The following is a 20,549-nucleotide window of genomic DNA, read 5'->3' as shown; positions in this document are numbered from 1 at the left end:
AAAATCTAAACGCTCTCCCCCCCCTGCACCACTCCGATGAATACTTTATAGAAAAAAAGTCTGCAGGATCCAAGGATAAAGCGAGGATATTTGTTTGTAAACGATTTGTTCGGCTCGATAACCACTGCACTTCGGAGGCGGTTTGAAGAGCACGCGAGGCGACGAAAGCGCTGCTAAACGCTCGGTCGTGGCGGCAACGGCAACGGCAACGTCAGGCAACAACAACAACATCCAATACACAATTTCCAAAAAGTTTGTGGCAGTGCTGTGTGTCTCAGGATGTGGGACTCGTCCATGTTTCTCAGCACATTGACGCCAAAGTTCTATGTGGCACTCACGGGCACCTCGAGCCTCATATCGGGCCTGATCCTAATCTTTGAGTGGTGGTATTTTCGCAAATACGGAACATCCTTTATTGGTAAGTCGCGTGGCACTCAGCCAGAGTGGCGCTCTGTGATTTGCAATTTGCAATTTTCAACTGATTTATCAATTGGCATTGCAGAGCAAGTGTCCATCAATCACATCAGTCCCTGGATCAATGGCAATGATGCCCAATCGGACTCCAGCAATGGCAGCGGCAGCAGCACCAGCAGTGGCTCCAGTAGCAGCAGCAATGGTGGTGGTGGCGGTGGCGGCGGCGGCGCAGGAGGTGGGGGACCGGGCGCTGGTGGGGGAACCAATTCAACCACCACCACGGGCACCCAGATGCCCGAGTGTAAAGTGTGGCGCAATCCCCTGAATCTGTTTCGCGGCGCCGAGTATCAGCGCTTCTTTTGGGCGACCAGCAAGGAGCCGCTCACCTACTACGACATGAACCTGAGCGCCCAGGACCACCAGACGTTCTTCACATGCGAAGGAGATGCCCGCAAGGAGGAGTACGAGATCATGCAGACGGCCTGGCGTGAACGGAACCCCATGCAGCGCATCAAATCCGCTCACAATGCCCTGGAAATCAATGCCGAGTGTGCTCCGGCCTACATCCTGCTGGCCGAGGAGGAGGCCATGACCATCATGGAGGCCGAGAAGATACTGAAGACGGCCCTCAAGGTGGCCGAGATCAACTATCGCAAGTCGCAGGCCACCCAGCATCAGGGAGCCATCGCAGACGGCATGCATCGCAGGGACACGAACGTTCTCATCTACATCAAGCGACGGCTGGCCATGTGCGCCCGCAAGCTGGGCAAGTTGAAGGAGGCGGCCAAGATGTTTCGCGACCTCACCAAGGAGATCCCCTCCATCATGAGCGTGCTGAACATCCACGAGAATCTCATCGAAACGCTGCTGGAGATGCAGGCCTATGCCGATTGCCATGCCATTCTGGCCAAGTACGATGACATCTCGCTGCCAAAATCGGCGACCATTTGCTATACGGCGGCGCTGCTCAAGGCGCGCGCCGTTGCCGACAAATTCTCGCCGGACATTGCCTCGAAGCGCGGCCTGAGCCCGGCCGAGATGAGCGCCGTGGAGGCCATTCATCGGGCAGTCGAGTTCAATCCGCACGTGCCCAAGTATTTGCTGGAGACGAAGCCGCTCATTCTGCCGCCCGAGCATATATTGAAGCGCGGCGATTCCGAGGCCCTGGCATATGCGTTCTTCCATTTGAAGCACTGGAAGCAGGTGGAGGGGGCCCTCAATCTGCTGCACTGCACCTGGGAGGGTACATTTCGCATGCTGCCGTATCCGCTAGAGCGCGGCCATCTCTTCTATCCATATCCAACGTGCACCGAGTGCGCCGATCGTGAACTGCTGCCGGCCTTCCATGAGGTGTCCGTCTATCCCAAGAAGGAGCTGCCGTTCTTCATACTCTTCACGGCTGGCCTCTGCTCCTTCACGGCCCTGCTGGCCCTCCTCACGCATCAGTATCCGGAGCCGATGGGCCTTCTGGCACAGACAGTACTTACCTGGATCTCGTATCCGTTTCAGTTGCTCAAAGAGCGCGTCGAGGCATTCTGGCCGTGCAACTTGCTGCAGCAGTTGTCGCGTGTCTAAGCTGGATGGATGGGTGGATGGATGGCTATCCCCTGCCAACCCCATCCACTTCACTTCACTTTACTCGACTCCTCTCCCCTTTGGATGACGCGCACACACACACACACACACACACACACAAAAACAAGGAAACATACAATTACACGCATGCCACACAACCACTAACACACCACACACCACACACACACACACACATTTTCAGCAAGGAACAAGCTACAAACAAAACATAACTACACGTATACATATATCTATATATATAAATACATATATATATATTTTGGATCTTAATATGTCTGTGTTGTCTTCGTGAAATAAAGAAAGCAAAAAAGCTAACTAAATCTGACGCTTTCGGGGCCGGCCTGCTCCTCTCCATAGCAATCTGTGCAGGAGGAGGAGGAGGAGGAGGAGTCGATCGATCGATGTTATCCTTAAGTCTTATCCTTATCATTATTTTTATTACTGTAACAAGAACGAGTAGCGAGTAAACTAAATGCAGAAATTATAATTTCATTTATTTATTCAATTTCAAATCGTTTTGTAATTCTTTTTGCAAATGCTTTTAAGGTCTTAAGGTGCAACCTGCAAGCGAATGCGGCAAAAGCGAGCTACCAACGGAAAACAACATACATGTCGTGAGCATGATGCTCGACTTGACTGGCGGCAAAGGCAGATACAGACAGACAGACAGACAGAATAACGCCCAAGTGCCGCGCACCAAAACGACACACGAATTGCTGTTCTAGCGGCAACAGAGAACAGGAACCAAACAAAATTTGAAACCAATACAACCAAGCCATATGGTTATATGGGGAATTCCCCTTTATATATGTGTATTTGGCCAGGCATGTTATCGCAGAGGATTCGCATTGTTCAGCAAATAATTGGGTACAATGATAAGGCTTCAGGTACTTCAACAACGTGACATTTACAATTGCTACTACTATAGATTCCATGTCTTGCGAAGCCACCAAGCCGATAAGCAATCTCTTATTCTGTGCCCACACAGTTAATAAGCTTACGATCCGTCAAATACTTTGGTAAATAGAAGCATTTAATTATTAGTTAACTTTGTAGTACTTTTATACATTGTACATATATTGTAAATTGTATCAAAATTCATACAGCCATCCGTATTTTGTTGTCAATTTGTGCTCATTTAGAATGTGATTGGGTTAGATTTGTGTCTCGCTCCTTCTTGGGGGAGTTGTATTTGTAATAAAGTAATGATAAAGGGTTTCCATTTGCGACTGATCCGGTTACAATTGGCAGACGCTGTAGTAGCCCTCGCAGACGTCACACTTCTTGAGGAGCTCGGAGTACGAGTTGGGATTCAGCGCCATGAAGTAGGCTCTGACGCCTTGCAAAATATCCATGGTGTGTTCAACGATCAAATCGTAGGAATCCTTGCCGTAGTTATCGAGAACGTACACAAGGATCCTGTACATCACCGATTCGGTGGCAATGAAGAACTTCAGCACCGACTTTAGCTCCTCCAGCATAGTGTCCATGAAGGTTCTCGTCAGGTTCATTATGAAATTGAAGACTTTCGGCTCCAGGTTCTGGGCCATGCTGTTGATCATGTCCTCGATACTCCCAGCGTTGACAATGTGTTCGAATAGCACCTCTCCGTAATCCTTTAGGACGAACAGCACACCCCCAACCATAACAGAGCTTAGCTGGAGCGCGAACGCGCCCACGGAATAGTTGGTGGGCTCCGGTCCGTCGAGGGCAGTCGGATTTGGACCCAAAATGCGGGAACCACCAATCGTTCTGATATTGCGCGCAGTCTCGTGGCTGGCGGGAATCGGCTGCTTCACCTGACCCAGTACATCGGGACCCTGTTGGTGCTGCACACTGGAACGAAGCTCTGCCGCGCTGGTGGTCACCTGGTCGTTCAGCACGAAACCCTTGCCATCCGGTGCAAAGGCAACCCGCACGCCCTCCTTGTTCAACTGCTTGTTGATCTTGTAAAGATCGTTGAACTGCTGCTTTGAGGGCACCTCGTTGACGCCGCGTATAATGTCCAGCTTCCCCTTTGTGTTGCCACGGATTCGGATGGTCTCCTTGGACGCCTTATCAAAGGCACGCCTGCAAGCAAAACCGAAAGCCGTGTAATAAAGGTAATATATTGCTATGGATATATAGGACATATATAGATTACCGCTGGCGATTGCTCAGAGCCTCGCGATAGTTGCTTATCTTGCTGTTCGCCGTATCATTGATAATGGTCGATGCAAGACGGAAGTTATATACGCTGTGCGTAAACAGCACCAGGGAGGCCGAAAGCTGCAGCACATCCATGGCCGTGACATCATCGCCATCTTGGGATTTCTGCAGGAAACAAATTAGAGAAAGTCGAAAGGCAGCTGTAGATATGGGCTATACGCTTACCAGTATCAAGTCGAGCACCCCATTGGCTACGCCAGTGCCCGATATGACGATGGAGGAGATGTTCATCCCATTGACAGTCATCTGAGTGATCTGTAAATGGAATGCAAAGAATGCAAACGTTTCCATTGTTAAATTGAATGGAGACGCTTACCGCTCCCACCTCCTGGCCGGCGACAGTGGCCGCCGACATTACACTGGTAGCTCCAGCAGCGCCCAGCCCCACGGCTCCAGCGATTACGCCCAACCAGTGGCCACGCGCCTCACGGTCCGTCACGCTGATCGACTGCTCGTGCTGGCTGCGATCCACCAGCTTGACACTGGAACGTGCAGTGGCATAGCCGGCAGTCGCAAGGCCGACGGCACCGGCAGCCGCCATCAGGGGAGCGGACACCGGCAGCGTGAGGAGAGCGGCCACTGGTACGCATGCAGCTGCAAAGCCGCCGATCGCACTGCCAGTGTCCAGATATCCGAGCACTTTTCGGTTGGTGGTGCCAGCCGGGGTCGTGTACTTGTCCAACCTGACTTGTCCGTTGACCATCTTGTAAATGCCACGTTCGGGGGCAACCATCACACCGGCGGGCAGCTCGTTGGTGGCCACATACGAGGTCCAGTTCTGGTAGACGCGTCCGTTCTCGTCTACGAACACCATGCAGCAGTTGGAGCTGTCGCTACTTGTACCACTGCTTCCGGCTGGCCAAAAGGAAAAGAAAAGACATAAGTACAAATTCTTCCGAAAACCGGGACGCAACTTACTGACACAACGACGCGCGCGGAAAACCGGGTGACAAGAAAAGGACTGGCAGTCCTCCGCACGATTCACGTCCTGCTCGTCGGCGACAACCATTACGTATATTATGGATGTGAGCGACTGGTGATTTGTATATTTTCCTGGAAATAAAGAAGCTACGTGACTCATGGAAGAACCAGTTTAGTGAGTGAGCTCTTACGCTGCTCCCAGACGGAATTGAAGATGGTATTTCTAACTTTTTCATTGGCGGCGATTAGCTTCCTGCGTGCGATCTGTTCAGAACTTTCCTCTGAATCATCACTCGGTGGCTCTGGATCGCGTATTAGCTCCTTGAGCTTCTTCTCTAAGACTTTTTTTTGCTCTTGGGACAAGCTGTGGATGATTTAATTAGCATGTTCGCAAACGATGTGCAGCAAGAAAACTGCACAATACTCACAGATCCCAAATGATCTCATCGGCATAGCCGAGAGACTCGGCAAAGTTTTGCTGAACCTCGCGTGCTGTGCGGGGAGCTGCTCTAGCGTTGTTGTTCACTTCCTCCATTACTTGTGTTCTCTTCGATTCCTCTGAATGCAAAATGTGGCCTGCCAAAGCGGGAATGTACAAATTTATACCTGATCAATTCACCGATACGAACGACCACCGGCAAACATCGTTGCAGTGATCGATAGTTTTCAGAGTTGCATCTGCGCCGGCTGCACTTATCGATGCTTAGTTCGAATTTTGTTAATAAAACTTTTTAGCTCGTGACCGATCAAAATACTAGGCATGTGGAAAATATTCGATTTTCATAGCATTATGCAAGGGTTAGGTGTGGACAAAGAATACGTTGCGCTGCTGCACGAACGTATTTATAAAAATATTATAAAATCTATTTCATAAAAATAGCACGTAGCGGGCGCTTAAAAATAATATCCGTTGCAGCATCTGAAGCTGCGCGCCTTCAAGATGAAAATGTTCCTTCAAGAGCAACAAATGTAATCGGTATCGAAAGATAGGCTAACAAAACGAACGAACCGCCCGGTCGAATCGAACTAGTTCGGCCCTGAGCTAAACAACCCTACGTGTCAGTCTCATGCGTCGGTGTAAATACATAGCTTTTTTAAGTTTTCGGTGTAGAAATCGTGCATTTTTTGCTACAGAACAGCCTATGCTGTTTACCGTTCGCTAACATTAAGTTTAATTAATAATTCAACGGAAAGCCTCTGGCCAGGGACTGACTGCCAGCGTGCCAACCCATCAGCTGGAGCTGCAGTCCCCGCCACCGCCTGCCGCCGCCACAGCGAAGAAAAGTGGAAAAAGACTACACACCAGACTCCAGACTCCAGATTCCAGACTGGCAGCAAATTGAAGAAAGGCTGCGCGCAGATAATCTTTGTATATAGCCAGACCTACCTACACATATAGGCGGTAACAGCATCGATGGCGGGTCAAAAGTTCCAATATGACGAGAGCGGCGGAACATTCTACTACTTTGTGCTATCGTTCTTGGCCCTAATATTGATACCAACGACGATTTACTATTGGCCACGTAAAAAGAAAGAAGGTTAGTGCTGCCTTCTGCTGATTATAATCGCTCTCCACCTGCAGCGCGAATTTTAGTGTTTTGTGTGTGTGTGTGTGTGTGTGTGTGTGTGTGCGCGTGTGTGTGCCTGCCTGTTCTGGGGCTGTGTGTGTTGAGTGCTTATCCCCCCCACCCAACAACAACAACGTGCATGTGTTTTCCACTCGCAATTGCAAATGGACACGTTCCAATAATTTATTCTAACAACGTCACCGCAGCGTCTTCGTATTGGTGAAAGCTGCGCTTACACGAATTTCAAGTCGGGCTCACTTCACAATTGGGACACCAACCCAAGCACTCCATGCGTTCACACGTCGCCACCATATCGCGATGTCAGTGTTCCCGAATTGGGCTCTGGAGTGATCCAGCCTACATGTGTTCACGTGCATTCATGTGTGCGTGTTGCGTGTGTGTGGACTTGGCCCACTTGTCGCGATGCGCCATCGTATAAACGAGACACACCTTCGGGGCCACTCTTTCTCTTTAATCCAAATCCTGTTATTCTGTCCGAAAGACAGAAAGAGTATGTTTGAGCGGAAGAGGGGAAAAAAACGATTTTCGAATCGTTTTTCCTACATATTCTGTACAAAAGTAAATATGCTCTCTACGCCGAAAAATACAACATATTTCCTCTCTTGCTGCTTGAGCGGACACTTTGCAGAACAGAACACTTACGATAACTTTTTTCCTGCTCCCTATTTTTGTAAAGATCGTGGTATTGTTTCATTGGTTTGGTTGCTAAATTTATTCAAGATCCCGGCAAGAACAACGAAGAATGCCAGTGCGCCGACTGCCGGAAAAAGAAGACCATTCTAGCCAATGCCGAGCCATACAGAGCCCTCAGGTCGTGGACCATCAAGCTCGTCATTGTGCTGGGCTGGGCCCTGCTGCTATTCCTCACATATCGGGTCTCGCAGTTTGACTATGAAATGGCCAGCTTCGATCCCTTCGAGATACTGAATGTGCCGCCAACATCCTCCCAGGCGGAGATCAAGAAGGCCTACTACAGGCTGTCCAAGATACTGCATCCCGATAAGGAGACGGGTGACGAGAAATCGTTCATGATGCTCAGCAAGGCCTACCAGGCCCTCACCGACGACGTGGCCAAGGAGAACTACGAAAAGTACGGCAATCCTGATGGCCCCGGAGCAATGTCCTTCGGCATTGCCCTGCCGTCGTGGATTGTGGAAAAGGAGAACAGCGTATGGGTGCTGGGCCTGTACGGTCTCGTCTTCATGGTGGCCATGCCTTCGGCCGTTGGCGTCTGGTGGTACCGCTCCATACGCTTCAGCGGCGACAAGGTCCTCCTCGACACCACCCAAATGTACTTCTACTTCATCCACAAGACCCCGCACATGCTGCTCAAGCGCGCCCTGATGGTGCTGGCTGCCAGCCTGGAGTTCGACAAGCGCCACAACTCGCAGGTGACGGAGCGCCAGTCGGACAACGACGAAGTTCCAGCGGTTAGTGTTTCTGCGTATATTGTTCTTGTTCATTCCTTACCGATCCTTACTGATCCTTCGATTTCTCGCTGCAGCTCATCCGCCAGCTGCCCAATCTGAACGAGAAGTGCAAGGAGCACCCGCTCTGCCGCATGTACTCCATCAAGGCGCGCGCCATCCTGCATGCCCATCTCACACGGATCACCCTGAACCCAGATACACTAGAGCGTGATCGTCAGTTCATTGTGAAGAAGTGCCCGTACTTGGTGCAGGAGATGGTCTCCTGTGTGCACCAGCTCGTGATGATGGCGTATGCCAGGCGCGTGCCTCGCCTGCCCAGCATCGAAACCATCGAGAACTGCATGAAGATGTCGCCGATGATCATCCAGGGCCTGTGGGAGTTCAAGTCGCCGCTGCTGCAGCTGCCGCACCTGACCGAGGACCATCTGTACTTCATGAACAAGAAGCGGCACGTGAAGAATTTGCAGCAGTTCGCGCAGCTGAAGCCCGAGGAGGGACGCACGCTACTCAAGAATCTCTCAGACTTCGAGTACGAGAATACCATGAAAGTGCTGGGCAAAATGCCCCTGATCGACTTCTCCATACGCTGCGAGGTCATTGACGACGAGAACACCAATGTAGTCACCGCCGGGGCCATTGTCACGGTCACAGTGACGCTCGAACGCAAGGACATGAAGACTCTGTTCGGCGACACCAAGGCCCCCGAGAAGCAGGGCATCAACGATGAGGCCAACGAAGAGGCTGCTGGGGAGGACGACGAGGCTGCAGCCGCTGCTGTGCCCGTGAAGAAGGCCTCGGCCTGGGCCAAGCCCCGCAAGGGTGGCAAGGGCAAGGGCGGCAAGAAGCCCGCCAACAACCAAAAGAAGAAGGTGCAGCCCAAGGCGGTCAACGTGGCTGCGACTGCGTCGGCCGCAACGTCGGAGGAGCAGGCAGCCAACTCAGAGGTCGATTCGGATGCCGGGGACCACAGTGACGTGGATTCGGTAGCCGGCAGCGTCAGCGAGGACGACGAGAAGCAGAACAAGAACAATTCTTCGCTCGACGATGACGATGACGAAGAATGGGAGCGCCTGCAGCAGAAGCTGAACAAGCGCGAGCGTCTCGAGGGCAAGTCGCGCCTATCGCACACCGTCCACTGTCCCTTCTTTCCCGAGGAGAAGCAAGAATACTGGTGGACCTACATCTGCGATCGCAAGTCGCGAACGCTCCTCACGGCCCCCTACCACGTCACGAACCTGGTCGAGAAAGAGGAGATCCAGCTGAAGTTCACTGCGCCGCGTTGGCCGGGCGTCTACACGTTCACAGTGTGCCTCCGATCGGGTGAGTAGTCTGGCCGGAGCTGTCTTTCGACTGAAGACACCAATGATAATTCTATTGCAGACTCCTACCTGGGCATGGATCAGCAACAAGAGCTTAAGCTAGACGTGCAGAAGGCGCCAGCACCACCGACAGACCATCCGCAGTGGGATCTGAGCGAGTCTGAGCCGGAGCACAACGATCAGCAAGAGAATCTGAGTGACTACACGACAGACACGTCCGACGAGGAGGACAGCGACTAGACAGCGAGCGAGCGAGCGAGCATGACAGTGACGAGTCGCAGGTGTACCCCGTATGGTGACTGGCGATGCCCCTGCGAGTGAATATGTCCCTCCTTTCCGCAGAGAGATGTGCAGCTGAAGCAAACAGCTGAAGAAACCCTTTTCCCCTGTTTTCCTTTTAGTAAATGATTTTCGCGTGGCGAGACCCCCTCGCATTTTGACTAGTTTTATGATGGAAAAGACCCCGAACTAGAGCGTAAATAATTATAAACTTCATTTTATCGTGTACTGTACTAAACATAATTATAATGTACTGTATATTTAGTTATTTGGATACAAAAACTAAAATGAGAGACGTAAATCATGTACCGTTTACTGAATATTTTTGTGGTCAAAAAACTGAAAAATAATAATAATTTCCAAAATAAATTCAAAGCGAAAACGAGTTCCACATTCCAGGCTGCGCAGTCGAGACATTCGACGCATCGCTGCCGCTGCCGTTGCCTGTGCCCCCCTTCCTCTGCCGCCGTCTACTGCGCAGTCGCGGCACGCTCGCTTTCCAATAGCCGGTCTGAGTCTGTCGCGGGCTCGTCGACGGAGGGGGGGGCGGCTGCTGCTGTTGTTGTCGTCGTCGTTGCGGAAAGTCGCTGCCGTATGGAGGGGAGGGCGTCGTCGGTGGGTGGTTGGGAAGGAAGAAAATTGTTCAAAAATCACTATAGTTGGGGGGGGTGTGGGGGTGGGGGTGTATCAAGCATTACTCTAAGGTTCGTTACCCGTCACCTGAATTTGTGTGATTAGTGGGTTTTCTTTTTATTTACAGAAAATAGTGGCATTATATGCTAAATGTGTGCGTGCGCATGTGTGTGTGTGGGTGCCGTGTGGATTCCCCGCTTGTTCGCTCCAAGGTGCACAAATACAAGGTGAGAGGGCCTCACCTTGCATTAATACACTTTGGATGCAGGTGCCAGTGTGCGGATGTTGCTGTTGCTGGGACTCTTTGTTTTTATTCCTCCGTCTCGCCGGAGGAGGCGGCGGACGCCTCTGCCTCGGCGTCATCTTCTTCAGCGGCCTTCGGCTTACTGCTGTCCTCTTCTGCTTCCTCTTTGGGCGCGTCATTCTTCTCCGTCTCCTTTTCAGCCTCCTCGGTCTCCACCGTTTCGGGGGCGGATTCTTTTGACGTCTCTTCTGGGTTTTCCGTCTCCTTGTCAGCCTCCTCGGTCTCCACCGTTTCGGGGGCGGATTCTTTTGGCGTCTCTTCTGGGCTTTCCGTCTCCTTTTCAGCATCTTCGGTCTCCACCGTTTCGGGGGCGGCTTTTTCTTGTGTCTCTTCTGCCTTTTCGGTTTCTGTTGCTTCCGCAACATCCTTTTCCTCCTTCGTTTCTTCCGCCTCTTTGTCCGCATCTGCTATTTTTTCGTCAGCTTCTTCGTCGTCATCCTTTTTACCTTCTTCTTTTTCGATCTTCGGCTCCGCTTCCTTTTCTTCTTTCTCGGCTTCGTCCTGTTTTTTGTCTGCCTCCAGCCCCTCTTCCGCCACAGCTTCCTTATCCTTTTCTACATCTTCTTCCTCTTCATTCTCCTCATCGGTTTCTTTCTCAGCTTCTTCTTTTACTTTGTCCCCACCAGCCTCTTCAACTATCTCCTTTGCAACCTCTTCTTCGGATGACTTTTCTTCTGATATCTCCTCTCCATCCTTGACCTTCTCATCGGCTTCCTCCTCAGCCTTTTCAGTTTCCTTCTCACCGTCGCTCTTCTCTTTGGACTCCTCTTCGCCCTCTGGTTTCTCAGTGCCTTCTTGCTCCTTCTTCGATTCTTTACCTGTGGAGTCCTCCTGCGCTGTCTGGTCCCCGGACTCTTCCTCAGCTTCGGTTTCAGTCTGGTATTTGGGGGCGGGTTGTGGGAGTGGTGCGTGTGTTTATGGATGGTTTTTAAGGGGAGTGGAAAATGCATATAGTACAAGATACGATCGGAAATCTGGCGTCTACGGTGCAAGAACATGCCGTGGTTAGCTCCTAAAGCCTCTACTATTCTTATGTTAGCTGTTTTCCATGCAACTCTCTTAGGGATCTATTACCTTTTCCTCGCCATTCTCTTCCTTGGCGTCTGCACCTTCGCCCTCGGCCTTCTCCTTATCCTCGCTCGACGTCTCTGCGCCGTCTTCGTCTTTCTTCTTTGGGAGAATCACACGCACACATTAGAAAAATCAAAGCAGAACAGTCGCGGCTTGCGTTCTTACTACCACTGTTAGGCTTTCGCTGTTAAGTGCTGGCATTCTACAGTAGCGGCACTCGCTGTTAAGTTCTGGCATTCTGTGCTGCTACGATCCCTGTTAAGTTCTAGCGTTTTACAGTCGCGGCTTCGCAAAATGTGTCAGTGTGGATTATTGCAGGGTTAGACGAGAGTGTTAGAAAAACAAGCCTTGCTGTTGGTTATATTTTTTTTTAGTTCATACAAATATATTTCCTTTTCATTACATAGGCAGCGCTTTTTATGTTTTCGCATTAACATAACTGCTGCACAAACGATACAGCTTTCTTCTTCACTCTCATTCAAGATGATGGAACTTAAGCTTATGAGAACCTAAAGTGTGCTGCTGAAGCACATACAGACAGACGTGTCGGATGTGGTGGTTAATGATTATAAATATTTTGATTAAAATTGTCTTTTTTTCTCAGTGTTGACACAATTAATTAAGAGCGTGTGCAGTGTCTAATTTTCGAAACTTAGATTTTAAGAATTGCAGTCGTCGGGGTAATATAATGTTTAAAGAACACATATACAAGCGCCTTTACTGTAGAGAGACATATATTGATGGTGGATGTGTTAGAGTGTGCTAGAGTGGCAGGGTTACCACCTATTTTAGCTATGCCATAAAAATGGATAGAATGGTATTTATTCATTTGTTATGCCAGCCAAAATATACGGTAACCCTGAGAGTGCTGATACGTTGTTAGATAACATGAGGGGTTATTGCTGCTGTTAGCATTATGCCGGCCACCAGTGTGGTCCTAGCTGTTAAAGTTGATGTTAATTCTATTGCTGTTACTTTTACTGGTACTTTTGCTTTTTCTGTTGTGTGTCGCTTCATAACAATTAACGGAAAATACGGTAAATGGCCTAAGCTCAAACCTCTGGCTTCTCCCCCGCCTCGCCATTGGCCTCTGCAGCAGCATCCTCTGCGGGTGCCGCCTCATCCTTCTCTGTCGCCTTCTCCTTTTCGCCGTCCACCTCCTTCTTGGCATCGCCGTTCTCCTGCTTAAGCTCGATCTGGGCACTGCTCACGGCCGTGGTGTCGGCGGGCGCCAGCTTCAGGAACACCTCCAGGGTGTCTATCTCGTTGGCCATGTCGAAGGCGTCGTAGTCGCCGCAGTAGTCCGCATCGTTGAAGATCTGAGGAGGTAGCGGGTGGCGGGGATCGGGGTCGCTGACTGTGCCGCCATTGCTGGTAGATTTGTTCTGCATCATCTCCTTCTCCCCCTCCTTGCCGGGTTCTGTGATATCCACGGTATCATACTGGATGTTCTTGCTGTCCAGGATCATAAGGACGCGCTGTTGGCGCTTCTTAACCTGCAATTAGAAATATTTCGTTATTAGTACAAGCGGATATCTAGTCCCTGCCATCAACGGTGAGCTGTGCCCATCTCTGGCAGCTATTGTGAATGAATACATATGTATCTACCGGCAAGCCCAAACACACGCACACACCTACAGCCACACACTTGGAAGCCCGATAAGGAAATCCAATTGGAACCGCTCGTTTCGTGTAATTGTCACAAGATAAAGAGTTGTCACGGTTCTCGTTTGACTTCACGCACTTTTTTAGAGGCTGACGCACCCGCACTCTCACCGCAAGAGCAAGAAATCTATAGTGGGTATTGCGACTATACCACACCCTCTGCGGTCACTCGGCAGTTCGTGAGCTTCACATAACACCACCTAATGGATACTCAAAATTAGGGAACGGTCCGAGAGCATCTCTGGAAATAATTTGAACTATTTTTTTTATATAGTGTAGTGGATCAGATGGCTTCTTTCCTGCTAGCTACAAGTTCACAACAAAAATAATATGCCTTTCTGCTTTGCGGGTAAGCGGTATCATAACAGGAACCACAAACAATGGAAGCAAGTCGTGCTCTCATTGTTGTTGTCGTAGCCGCTGTTCTTCTTCTTTGTTGTTGCTGTCGATGGCCTGCACAAAGCCCGTTATGTTATTGTTCTTATTCGACATTTGCAAATGGAACAAAGGAGAAGAGCGAAAAACTGAATCATGCACAAACACACGTACAAATAAAAGAGGGCCCACGCATAGAGAAGCAACTGTGATCAATGAATGCGCTCTCCTTTACAGTTGCACAGATCCACAGTTGACAGACAAAAAAAAGCTTATACATACATACATATATGGGCAATGAAATGTTTGCGGTCATTGTGCTGCTTCTTGCCACCACCACACACGCACACACATACAGAAAATACCCACTTGCTAGCTGTTTCGACTGTACACAGTATACCACACCACACACTCACTATATATCATCATCGTCACACGCACACCAACTAACAAAAAGCAAAAGAACGGCTGAGGAATAAAATAGAATTCGCAGTGCATATCGTCACCCGTCTTTTATCTAAGTTTGTTAGCTGCGTTGTTGGCTGCTAATGACAGGGCCCAAAAATTCCATTAACATGACACCAGAGCCGCTGCAGCTCGATTCTATGCAGGCTTTGCCTCGCCCCATGTCACCCCGCCCTCGACACACTCACCTCCTTGTTGCCGGACATGCCGCTGACGTAGACTTTTAATACCATTTTAACTTGCGTTTAATAATGCGTTGTTTTGTCAATTTAAAGCTCTATCTATTCGCGTTTCGCGAAATGAAAGTATTCGAGTACGACGATTAAAAATATTTTTAGATCTTTCTTTTTCTTTGCTTCTGCTCTTGGCCCCTACGGTGCTGGTACTGCTGATACGTAATGTTTTGTTGTTATTTCCGTGCACGCACTGGGTAATATTGTTCACTAAGGTTTGATGATTGCTGCGAAGACACGAAAAAAAAATGCTGTAGTGGCTTGTGCAGGTGCAAAGTTTTATAAATTTTCAATTGTTGGAATTGTTTTCTACTGACAATGGTGACACCAATGGTGTTAATTTAAAATATAAAATATACCCTCAGAAATATACCAAAATATACCGTCTCATTTTAAAAATATACCGTAAATATACCGGCGAATTCGAGTTCTATTATACATATTCCTCGTTTTTGATATTCCGTCCAATATTACTAGCTAGATAGATCTCTCAGCCCTGCCCACATAATTGTATCTAATTAATGAACCTATTTTCTACTTAACTAGTTTATTTTAAATACTTGCTTTTATTGGATTTTGCCTAAAAAAGGCTTTAGCGAAAAAGGTGAAAAAAAACTCAAGAGAGTAATCGTAGCTATTGCTTAATTTTAATATTCCATTGAATAATGCTGACTAACTAAGACTCTCAGCTCTGCCCACATAATTTTATGCCATACATTTTGTTCAAGATAAAGTACTTTTAGTAATCCCATTTATTTTATTTTGACTAAAACAAGGTTTATACAAAAAAGATCAACAAAAAACAGTAGCATTGTTGCTGGTAACTGAAGACTGCCATTTGTATACCCTATCTTGTTAATTTAATATTCATATACTGTTTTCCAAACGTAATCAATAAGGGAATTTTTTTAAATTAATACTTTTTTGACGAATTCATGCACTTAATTAGTTTCCTTTATATCCTGATTCCGATACTCATTCTTGGTCTCTGTAAGAAGACCACTAATTGCAAAGTATCGTTGAAATACCTTTAAAACAGAGACTGACTAGTTTCTGCACAATAGCCTAATTGGAGCATATGATGACAAACATTTCTGCAATTCCATAATATGCTTTTCCCAAGGGTGTCAGAATGTTGCTCATGTTGCGAGACAATACTGCTCGATTTCTCGGCACATGAGTCTTTTCCAAGGACATGTTTGACTATTTTCTTTGGCCGAAAGCAAAAACCGCGTCGTGTCCGTTAATTTACGATATATTTGAACCTGTGGAAAACGGTACCCAGCCCAACCCAACAATGAAAAAATAAGTTCATATGGATATATTATATGTGGTGTATATCAAATACAAATTAAAACTAACTTATCAATACAATAGTTCGGCATCTGCACAATAGGGACTGTCCAAATGTCTTCAGCTTTCGGCTATTAAAGTGGCTCAGCCTGAATGGTATACCATCCAGGGCCAATTTACGCCGAATAACATTCTGAATCTGTTGCAGTAAATATGAACATCACGTACATTTCCCGGTGGGTTCACATTTTCAGTGGTTGGGAAATGCAGTTCCAATCATCATCATATGTTGATCCAAATACAGTAATTAAGGTACTAAATTATAATATTGTGGTCTTTTCTTTATGCACAGATGAAGGATACGATGGACCTAAAAGAGTAATTTTTATTATTATTATTTGTATTATTTTCGACGGTTTAACTCAAGTTGTTATCCAATTTAAATAAATGGGGTTTAAGTGGACTATGTTGGTTTTTGGTATATTTCTGAGGGTCAGATGGTATATTTTATCGACAAATTCACGGTCACTGAATTTCTTGCCACCATGTCTAGCTCACACACCTTGCAAATTTCCTAATATTTTCCAGTATATTTTAAGACCAGTTATGGCCTCACCTGCTTGTGCAATTCACCAATGTAGAAATCGTGGAGAAATTCCGTTTAGGCCACAATAATATTTGGTGATCCACTCGAATTCCTGATCGTCTGCCAAAAAAATCAAAATTAAAAAAAAAATTGTTCAATATGTCAAAAAGTGGATAACGGACGTTTTCCACACTGGCGCCTCCATGGGGCTTTAAAAAAAAAACCGACACAAATTTTTGAAACGTGAACATTTCCACTTCAGTTGTTGTTTTTAATAACTACATAAAAATATAGGTATCGAAAACCAGGAATATGATGGATCTTGTACACAAATAATTCGCCACTGTATTTACTGTATATTTTGAAATTCGTGACGTAAATTCCGGTATATTTCTGAGGGTCAGACCGTACATTGTATCGATAAGTCCGCGGTCACACTGCATCTTCGTCACGCACGCATCGTCGTCCATTTTTGTTAAGAATCTGACGGATTTGTAAAAATTTGTTAACTTATGGAAAATTAACAATAAATCAAACATTTAACGACAGTGCATTTCAGTGGCCTTTGGAAATACTGCTCAAATAACTAGCAAGCAATACTATATATTACTTAGACTCTTAACTACAATCTGATTCATTTGTGCGTGCGTATGTTCCAGCAAAGGAGTAGTACAATACAATAAAAAAGTAAATAAAGCGCGTGTGAAGTGGTGCAGAAACTCGACGGAAATACATAGTGCAACGCCGAAAATCCAATTAAAGTAAGTGCAATGGTGGTGTGAAAAGCGTGCGGCCACATATTTCTTGCCAGATTTTCCACTACGGTTACTGGGCGGCGCTGATAATGATATACGATTCGACCATTTTTAAAATTTCATGAAATCAACATTCCAACTCACACTTGCAGCTGTGCTGTGCTGTGCGAGTGTGCGAGTGTGCGTGTCCGAGCGAGTGTGTGTGCCAGAGCGAGACAACCACTGTGATCGCATTAGTTGCTGTCATTTGGGCTTCTTCTGAAAGCAAATCTCCTCGGGCCTGGTGTTTGTCACGTAAAACGCTAAACGTTGATGGTTATTAAAAACGTACGGTGCAAATTGTATCTCTATGTACCAGCTCAGAACAGCCATTTCCGCACGTGTTGCAAATTGATTGAACCCTGCCTCTGAAGCACTGCTGTGTGAGACAGTGTGAGTGTGAAAAACAGCTGGTACAGCCGCCTTCAGCTAGGCCACCACTGCCGCTCCATGCCTCAAAGACTACGCATTATCCTGGTAGTGGTGGTGGTTGTTCTGGCATTGGGTTACACCTTTCTTTCTTTCCTCTGCATTGCTATGCATTTGTAGTTGTGTTGGTAATTGCGCTGCGCCTTTTGGTTTCGTTTCTCTTTCTCTTTGGAATCGCCCTTTTTTCTTGTGCCGATAGCATAGCATAGCAGCTGCTTGCAGGGCATTAGAGTTACCCGCTAAGCGGTTTCTGCTAACCTTAAACCCCCTAAAGAGCTGAAAACGCAAGCTCCAATATTCATATAGCCCAGAGAAAGAGTAATCTTTTTATATGTTTCGAGTTTAATTAAACTGAAAATCAAAGTCAAACTGCGATTCAAAAATCAAGCTATATTCTGCGGGAATAAAGCCAAATTGACAGCACTGTCTGGCAGGCCATAAATCGCTGCACCATTTTCTTTTATTGGTTGTACTCTGTATGTGTATGTGTGTGTGTGTTTGTGTGTGTGTGTGGCAAGTGAATCCTGTTTTTCCTTGAAACCAGTTTTCGCATCGTTCCCAGCAAGGTGCGAGAACAAACCCCTCTAATCCATTGAATATTATTCTCTCTCCGACTCTCACAGGGAACGACGCTTCGAACAGCAGCTGTGCAACAACTGTGGCAATAATCAGAAACTTTACAGAAAATTTACACAGCTACAAATTTATCAACTTTTCACCGGGAACCTTAACAATATCGATGGCCTGTGCAACACTGAAACGCGCCTTAGACTGGGAGTCGATGAACCAGCGTCCTCCCAAGCGTAGGCGTTGCAATCCCTTCGGCCAGGCGGGCAGCAACTCCCCGTCGCGGGACCGCGATGGACCCACCATCTCTTCGGGGATAACGCAGACGCCCAGCAATCGCTATGCCAAAGACAGCACCGAGCCCAGCCCATTCTCGGAGGCCAGTCTGGCCAAGATGTCGCCTGGTAAGAACGTTGTAACTTTGTTGGTTTCGCCGGTGAGGTACACACCTAAATAATGTCCTTAATCGCCATTCACCTGCAGACAAAATGGCCGAGAACTTGTGCAACGAAATCAAAAGACTGCACAAGCGCAAGCAATTGCCGATCACAGCGGCCGCCATTGAGCGCATGCAGGACTCCGAGTCGAGCGGCTCCGAAATGGGACCGGAGAGCCCGCGCCGCCCGGACAGCCCACCGAACCTGATGCGCCACGGCGAGAAGGCGCTGTTCACATTCAAACAGGTGCAGCTCATATGCGAGAGCATGATCAAGGAGCGCGAGAATCAGCTGCGCGAGCGGTACGAGTCCGTGCTGACCACCAAACTGGCCGAGCAGTACGATGCCTTTGTGAAATTCACGTACGACCAGATACAGCGTCGTTACGAGGCAGCGCCTAGCTGTAAGTTCCTCTGGGCTGTAATTATTATTGTGAATATACATTTTCTAATCACCTTTGTCGTTTCAGACTTGTCGTAAGGCTGCGTGAGCTTTTATGCCACACCAAAAAAAAAAAAAGAAAAAAGAAAAAAGAAATTAATTGCACTACGATCTTATGTGACGGTAGATCTACCGCGACAACAACAGCCCTCATTTAAACTAAATCAAGAAATAAGGAAACTAAACAACAAAACAACAACTTACACATGCATACATACAAACATTGTATTTATGTTATATATTTTGAAATATACGCGAAGGAAGCAGTTATGGTTTACGACTAGAATTACATTATATACTGTATTTGGCTAGCTCTAGGCCTAGGCGCTAGGGGACGAATAGCATAGCGGCAGGCAACAAGCCACAACCGATAAAACAAAACAAAACAAAACCAATACATAATCTGTTGTTATATTTATGTTTTCACATAACGCGAAAATGACAAAAAAAAATATCTAGTGCGAAGGACTATACAAACAGACAGGAGATCCGTGATGAGATGAGATGAGAAGAGAAGAGTGGTGCATCCGTAGAGAGAATGATGAATGATTCAATGAAACCTCAAGTAGCTTCGTGCATAACAGACAGAATTACAGTAAATGTAAATGTTAGGCACCACACCCCACACACACACACTCACTCCCACACACACACACACACACACACACACACACACTAGCATATAAGGTATTATATGATTATGAACGTATCGAACTATATTTTTTGTCGGAGTAGTAAAGACGGAAGTGAAGAGAAAAAGAATGGATGGAACTACGCGAAGGAACTACATCAGAGTGAAGAGAGAGCTCAGCACACTACTCATGAAACACACACCATTCATAGTTTATTTTTGCATATTAGTTGTACTATAGAGAAGGATTAATGAGTGCTTTCATCTCGAGTTATATCGTTTGTTAATTGTTTCCTCCTTTTGCTAGAAGATGACACACCAACTGAAACGTTTCGATTTGCTTTATATTTATATATAATACAAAACAAAAGGAAAACCCAACCCGGAAATGGAAACCGAGAGAAACAAAAAAAAAAAAAAAAAAAAAAAAACTAAAAACAAAACAAATAAAAACCACAAAAAAAAAACAATACAAATGTTATTCTTTAAGTCAAAACTTGAACGCTTTCATATACGCTTGAGAGAAGACGTTTCATGTTCATAAAAACAATTTTTTTTTCACACCTTGGAGAGTATACACAAGAATATATATGCATATAACTACATATATATGTGCATGCGTGTATATATATATATGTGTGTATATATATATATATATATAAATGATATATATATTTTTCAATTACCGCAATCATACATACTTTAAATTAGTAATTTAAACTTACAATTAGTAAAGAAATGCCATTTTTATATTAAAAAACCAACAAAAATAAAACAATGAATTGTAGAAGCCCCCTTTGGTCTTTCATTTTACCGAACTGATATGTGTCGCTGAAACGTTAGATTCCACCATTACTCCTATAAGCTACCAC

General features: G+C 46.8%; 5 protein-coding genes across 5 annotated transcripts; 3 read left to right on the top strand and 2 right to left on the bottom strand.

Moving 5' to 3' along the window:
* Positions 1-17: 17 nt before the first annotated feature.
* LOC6597130 (protein ST7 homolog) lies at positions 18-2,494 on the top strand. The gene is made up of 2 exons (XM_002022282.2): positions 18-418; positions 503-2,494. Exons 1-2 carry the CDS (start codon positions 280-282, stop codon positions 1,987-1,989), a joined length of 1,626 nt encoding a protein of 541 aa, XP_002022318.2. The 5' UTR covers positions 18-279; the 3' UTR covers positions 1,990-2,494.
* Positions 2,495-3,022: 528 nt separating this feature from the next.
* LOC6597131 lies at positions 3,023-5,749 on the bottom strand. Its single transcript, XM_002022283.2, has 7 exons — positions 5,565-5,749; positions 5,328-5,500; positions 5,134-5,268; positions 4,532-5,070; positions 4,381-4,470; positions 4,151-4,320; positions 3,023-4,077 (listed from the first exon to the last, which is right to left on the bottom strand). The coding sequence occupies exons 1-7, from the start codon at positions 5,669-5,671 to the stop codon at positions 3,246-3,248; spliced, it is 2,046 nt and encodes a 681-aa protein (XP_002022319.1). The 5' UTR covers positions 5,672-5,749; the 3' UTR covers positions 3,023-3,245.
* Positions 5,750-6,239: 490 nt separating this feature from the next.
* LOC6597132 (translocation protein SEC63 homolog) lies at positions 6,240-10,122 on the top strand. The gene is made up of 4 exons (XM_026989908.1): positions 6,240-6,674; positions 7,446-8,155; positions 8,230-9,475; positions 9,536-10,122. Exons 1-4 carry the CDS (start codon positions 6,551-6,553, stop codon positions 9,712-9,714), a joined length of 2,259 nt encoding a protein of 752 aa, XP_026845709.1. The 5' UTR covers positions 6,240-6,550; the 3' UTR covers positions 9,715-10,122.
* Positions 10,123-10,623: 501 nt separating this feature from the next.
* Positions 10,624-14,751, bottom strand: LOC6597133 (cilia- and flagella-associated protein 251). The gene is made up of 5 exons (XM_026989620.1): positions 14,455-14,751; positions 12,820-13,257; positions 11,930-12,004; positions 11,765-11,860; positions 10,624-11,566 (listed from the first exon to the last, which is right to left on the bottom strand). Exons 1-5 carry the CDS (start codon positions 14,497-14,499, stop codon positions 10,697-10,699), a joined length of 1,524 nt encoding a protein of 507 aa, XP_026845421.1. The 5' UTR covers positions 14,500-14,751; the 3' UTR covers positions 10,624-10,696.
* A 2,150-nt stretch (positions 14,752-16,901) lies between these two features.
* Positions 16,902-19,441, top strand: LOC6597135 (akirin). The gene is made up of 4 exons (XM_026989420.1): positions 16,902-17,139; positions 18,225-18,572; positions 18,652-19,008; positions 19,075-19,441. The coding sequence occupies exons 2-4, from the start codon at positions 18,341-18,343 to the stop codon at positions 19,083-19,085; spliced, it is 600 nt and encodes a 199-aa protein (XP_026845221.1). The 5' UTR covers positions 16,902-17,139; positions 18,225-18,340; the 3' UTR covers positions 19,086-19,441.
* Positions 19,442-20,549: the final 1,108 nt, after the last annotated feature.

Source organism: Drosophila persimilis, unplaced genomic scaffold (genome assembly GCF_003286085.1).
Source record: "Drosophila persimilis strain 14011-0111.01,24,50 unplaced genomic scaffold, DperRS2 tig00000431-arrow-pilon, whole genome shotgun sequence".
Lineage (NCBI taxonomy): Eukaryota > Metazoa > Arthropoda > Insecta > Diptera > Drosophilidae > Drosophila > Drosophila persimilis.
Note: the sequence above shows the minus strand (reverse complement) of the source record. Positions and strands in the feature narration are given on the sequence as shown.

Bases quoted from the DNA above. Each gene is read 5' to 3' on its own strand.
- LOC6597135 (XM_026989420.1), top strand. From the start codon at position 18,341: ATGGCCTGTGCAACACTGAAACGCGCCTTAGACTGGGAGTCGATGAAC. The intron at 18,573-18,651 runs GTAAGAACGTTG...ATTCACCTGCAG, and splicing joins TCTGGCCAAGATGTCGCCTG to ACAAAATGGCCGAGAACTTG.
- LOC6597130 (XM_002022282.2), top strand. From the start codon at position 280: ATGTGGGACTCGTCCATGTTTCTCAGCACATTGACGCCAAAGTTCTAT. The intron at 419-502 runs GTAAGTCGCGTG...TTGGCATTGCAG, and splicing joins ATACGGAACATCCTTTATTG to AGCAAGTGTCCATCAATCAC.
- LOC6597132 (XM_026989908.1), top strand. From the start codon at position 6,551: ATGGCGGGTCAAAAGTTCCAATATGACGAGAGCGGCGGAACATTCTAC. The intron at 6,675-7,445 runs GTTAGTGCTGCC...AATTTATTCAAG, and splicing joins GCCACGTAAAAAGAAAGAAG to ATCCCGGCAAGAACAACGAA. The intron at 9,476-9,535 runs GTGAGTAGTCTG...ATTCTATTGCAG, and splicing joins CACAGTGTGCCTCCGATCGG to ACTCCTACCTGGGCATGGAT.
- LOC6597133 (XM_026989620.1), bottom strand. From the start codon at position 14,499: ATGGTATTAAAAGTCTACGTCAGCGGCATGTCCGGCAACAAGGAG. The intron at 12,005-12,819 runs GTTTGAGCTTAG...GGATCGTAGCAG, and splicing joins AGGCGGGGGAGAAGCCAGAG to CACAGAATGCCAGAACTTAA. The intron at 11,861-11,929 runs GTAGTAAGAACG...ATTCTCCCAAAG, and splicing joins ACAGCGAAAGCCTAACAGTG to AAGAAAGACGAAGACGGCGC.
- LOC6597131 (XM_002022283.2), bottom strand. From the start codon at position 5,671: ATGGAGGAAGTGAACAACAACGCTAGAGCAGCTCCCCGCACAGCACGC. The intron at 5,269-5,327 runs GTAAGAGCTCAC...CTTTATTTCCAG, and splicing joins CAATTCCGTCTGGGAGCAGC to GAAAATATACAAATCACCAG. The intron at 4,321-4,380 runs GTAAGCGTATAG...TGTTTCCTGCAG, and splicing joins GGGTGCTCGACTTGATACTG to AAATCCCAAGATGGCGATGA.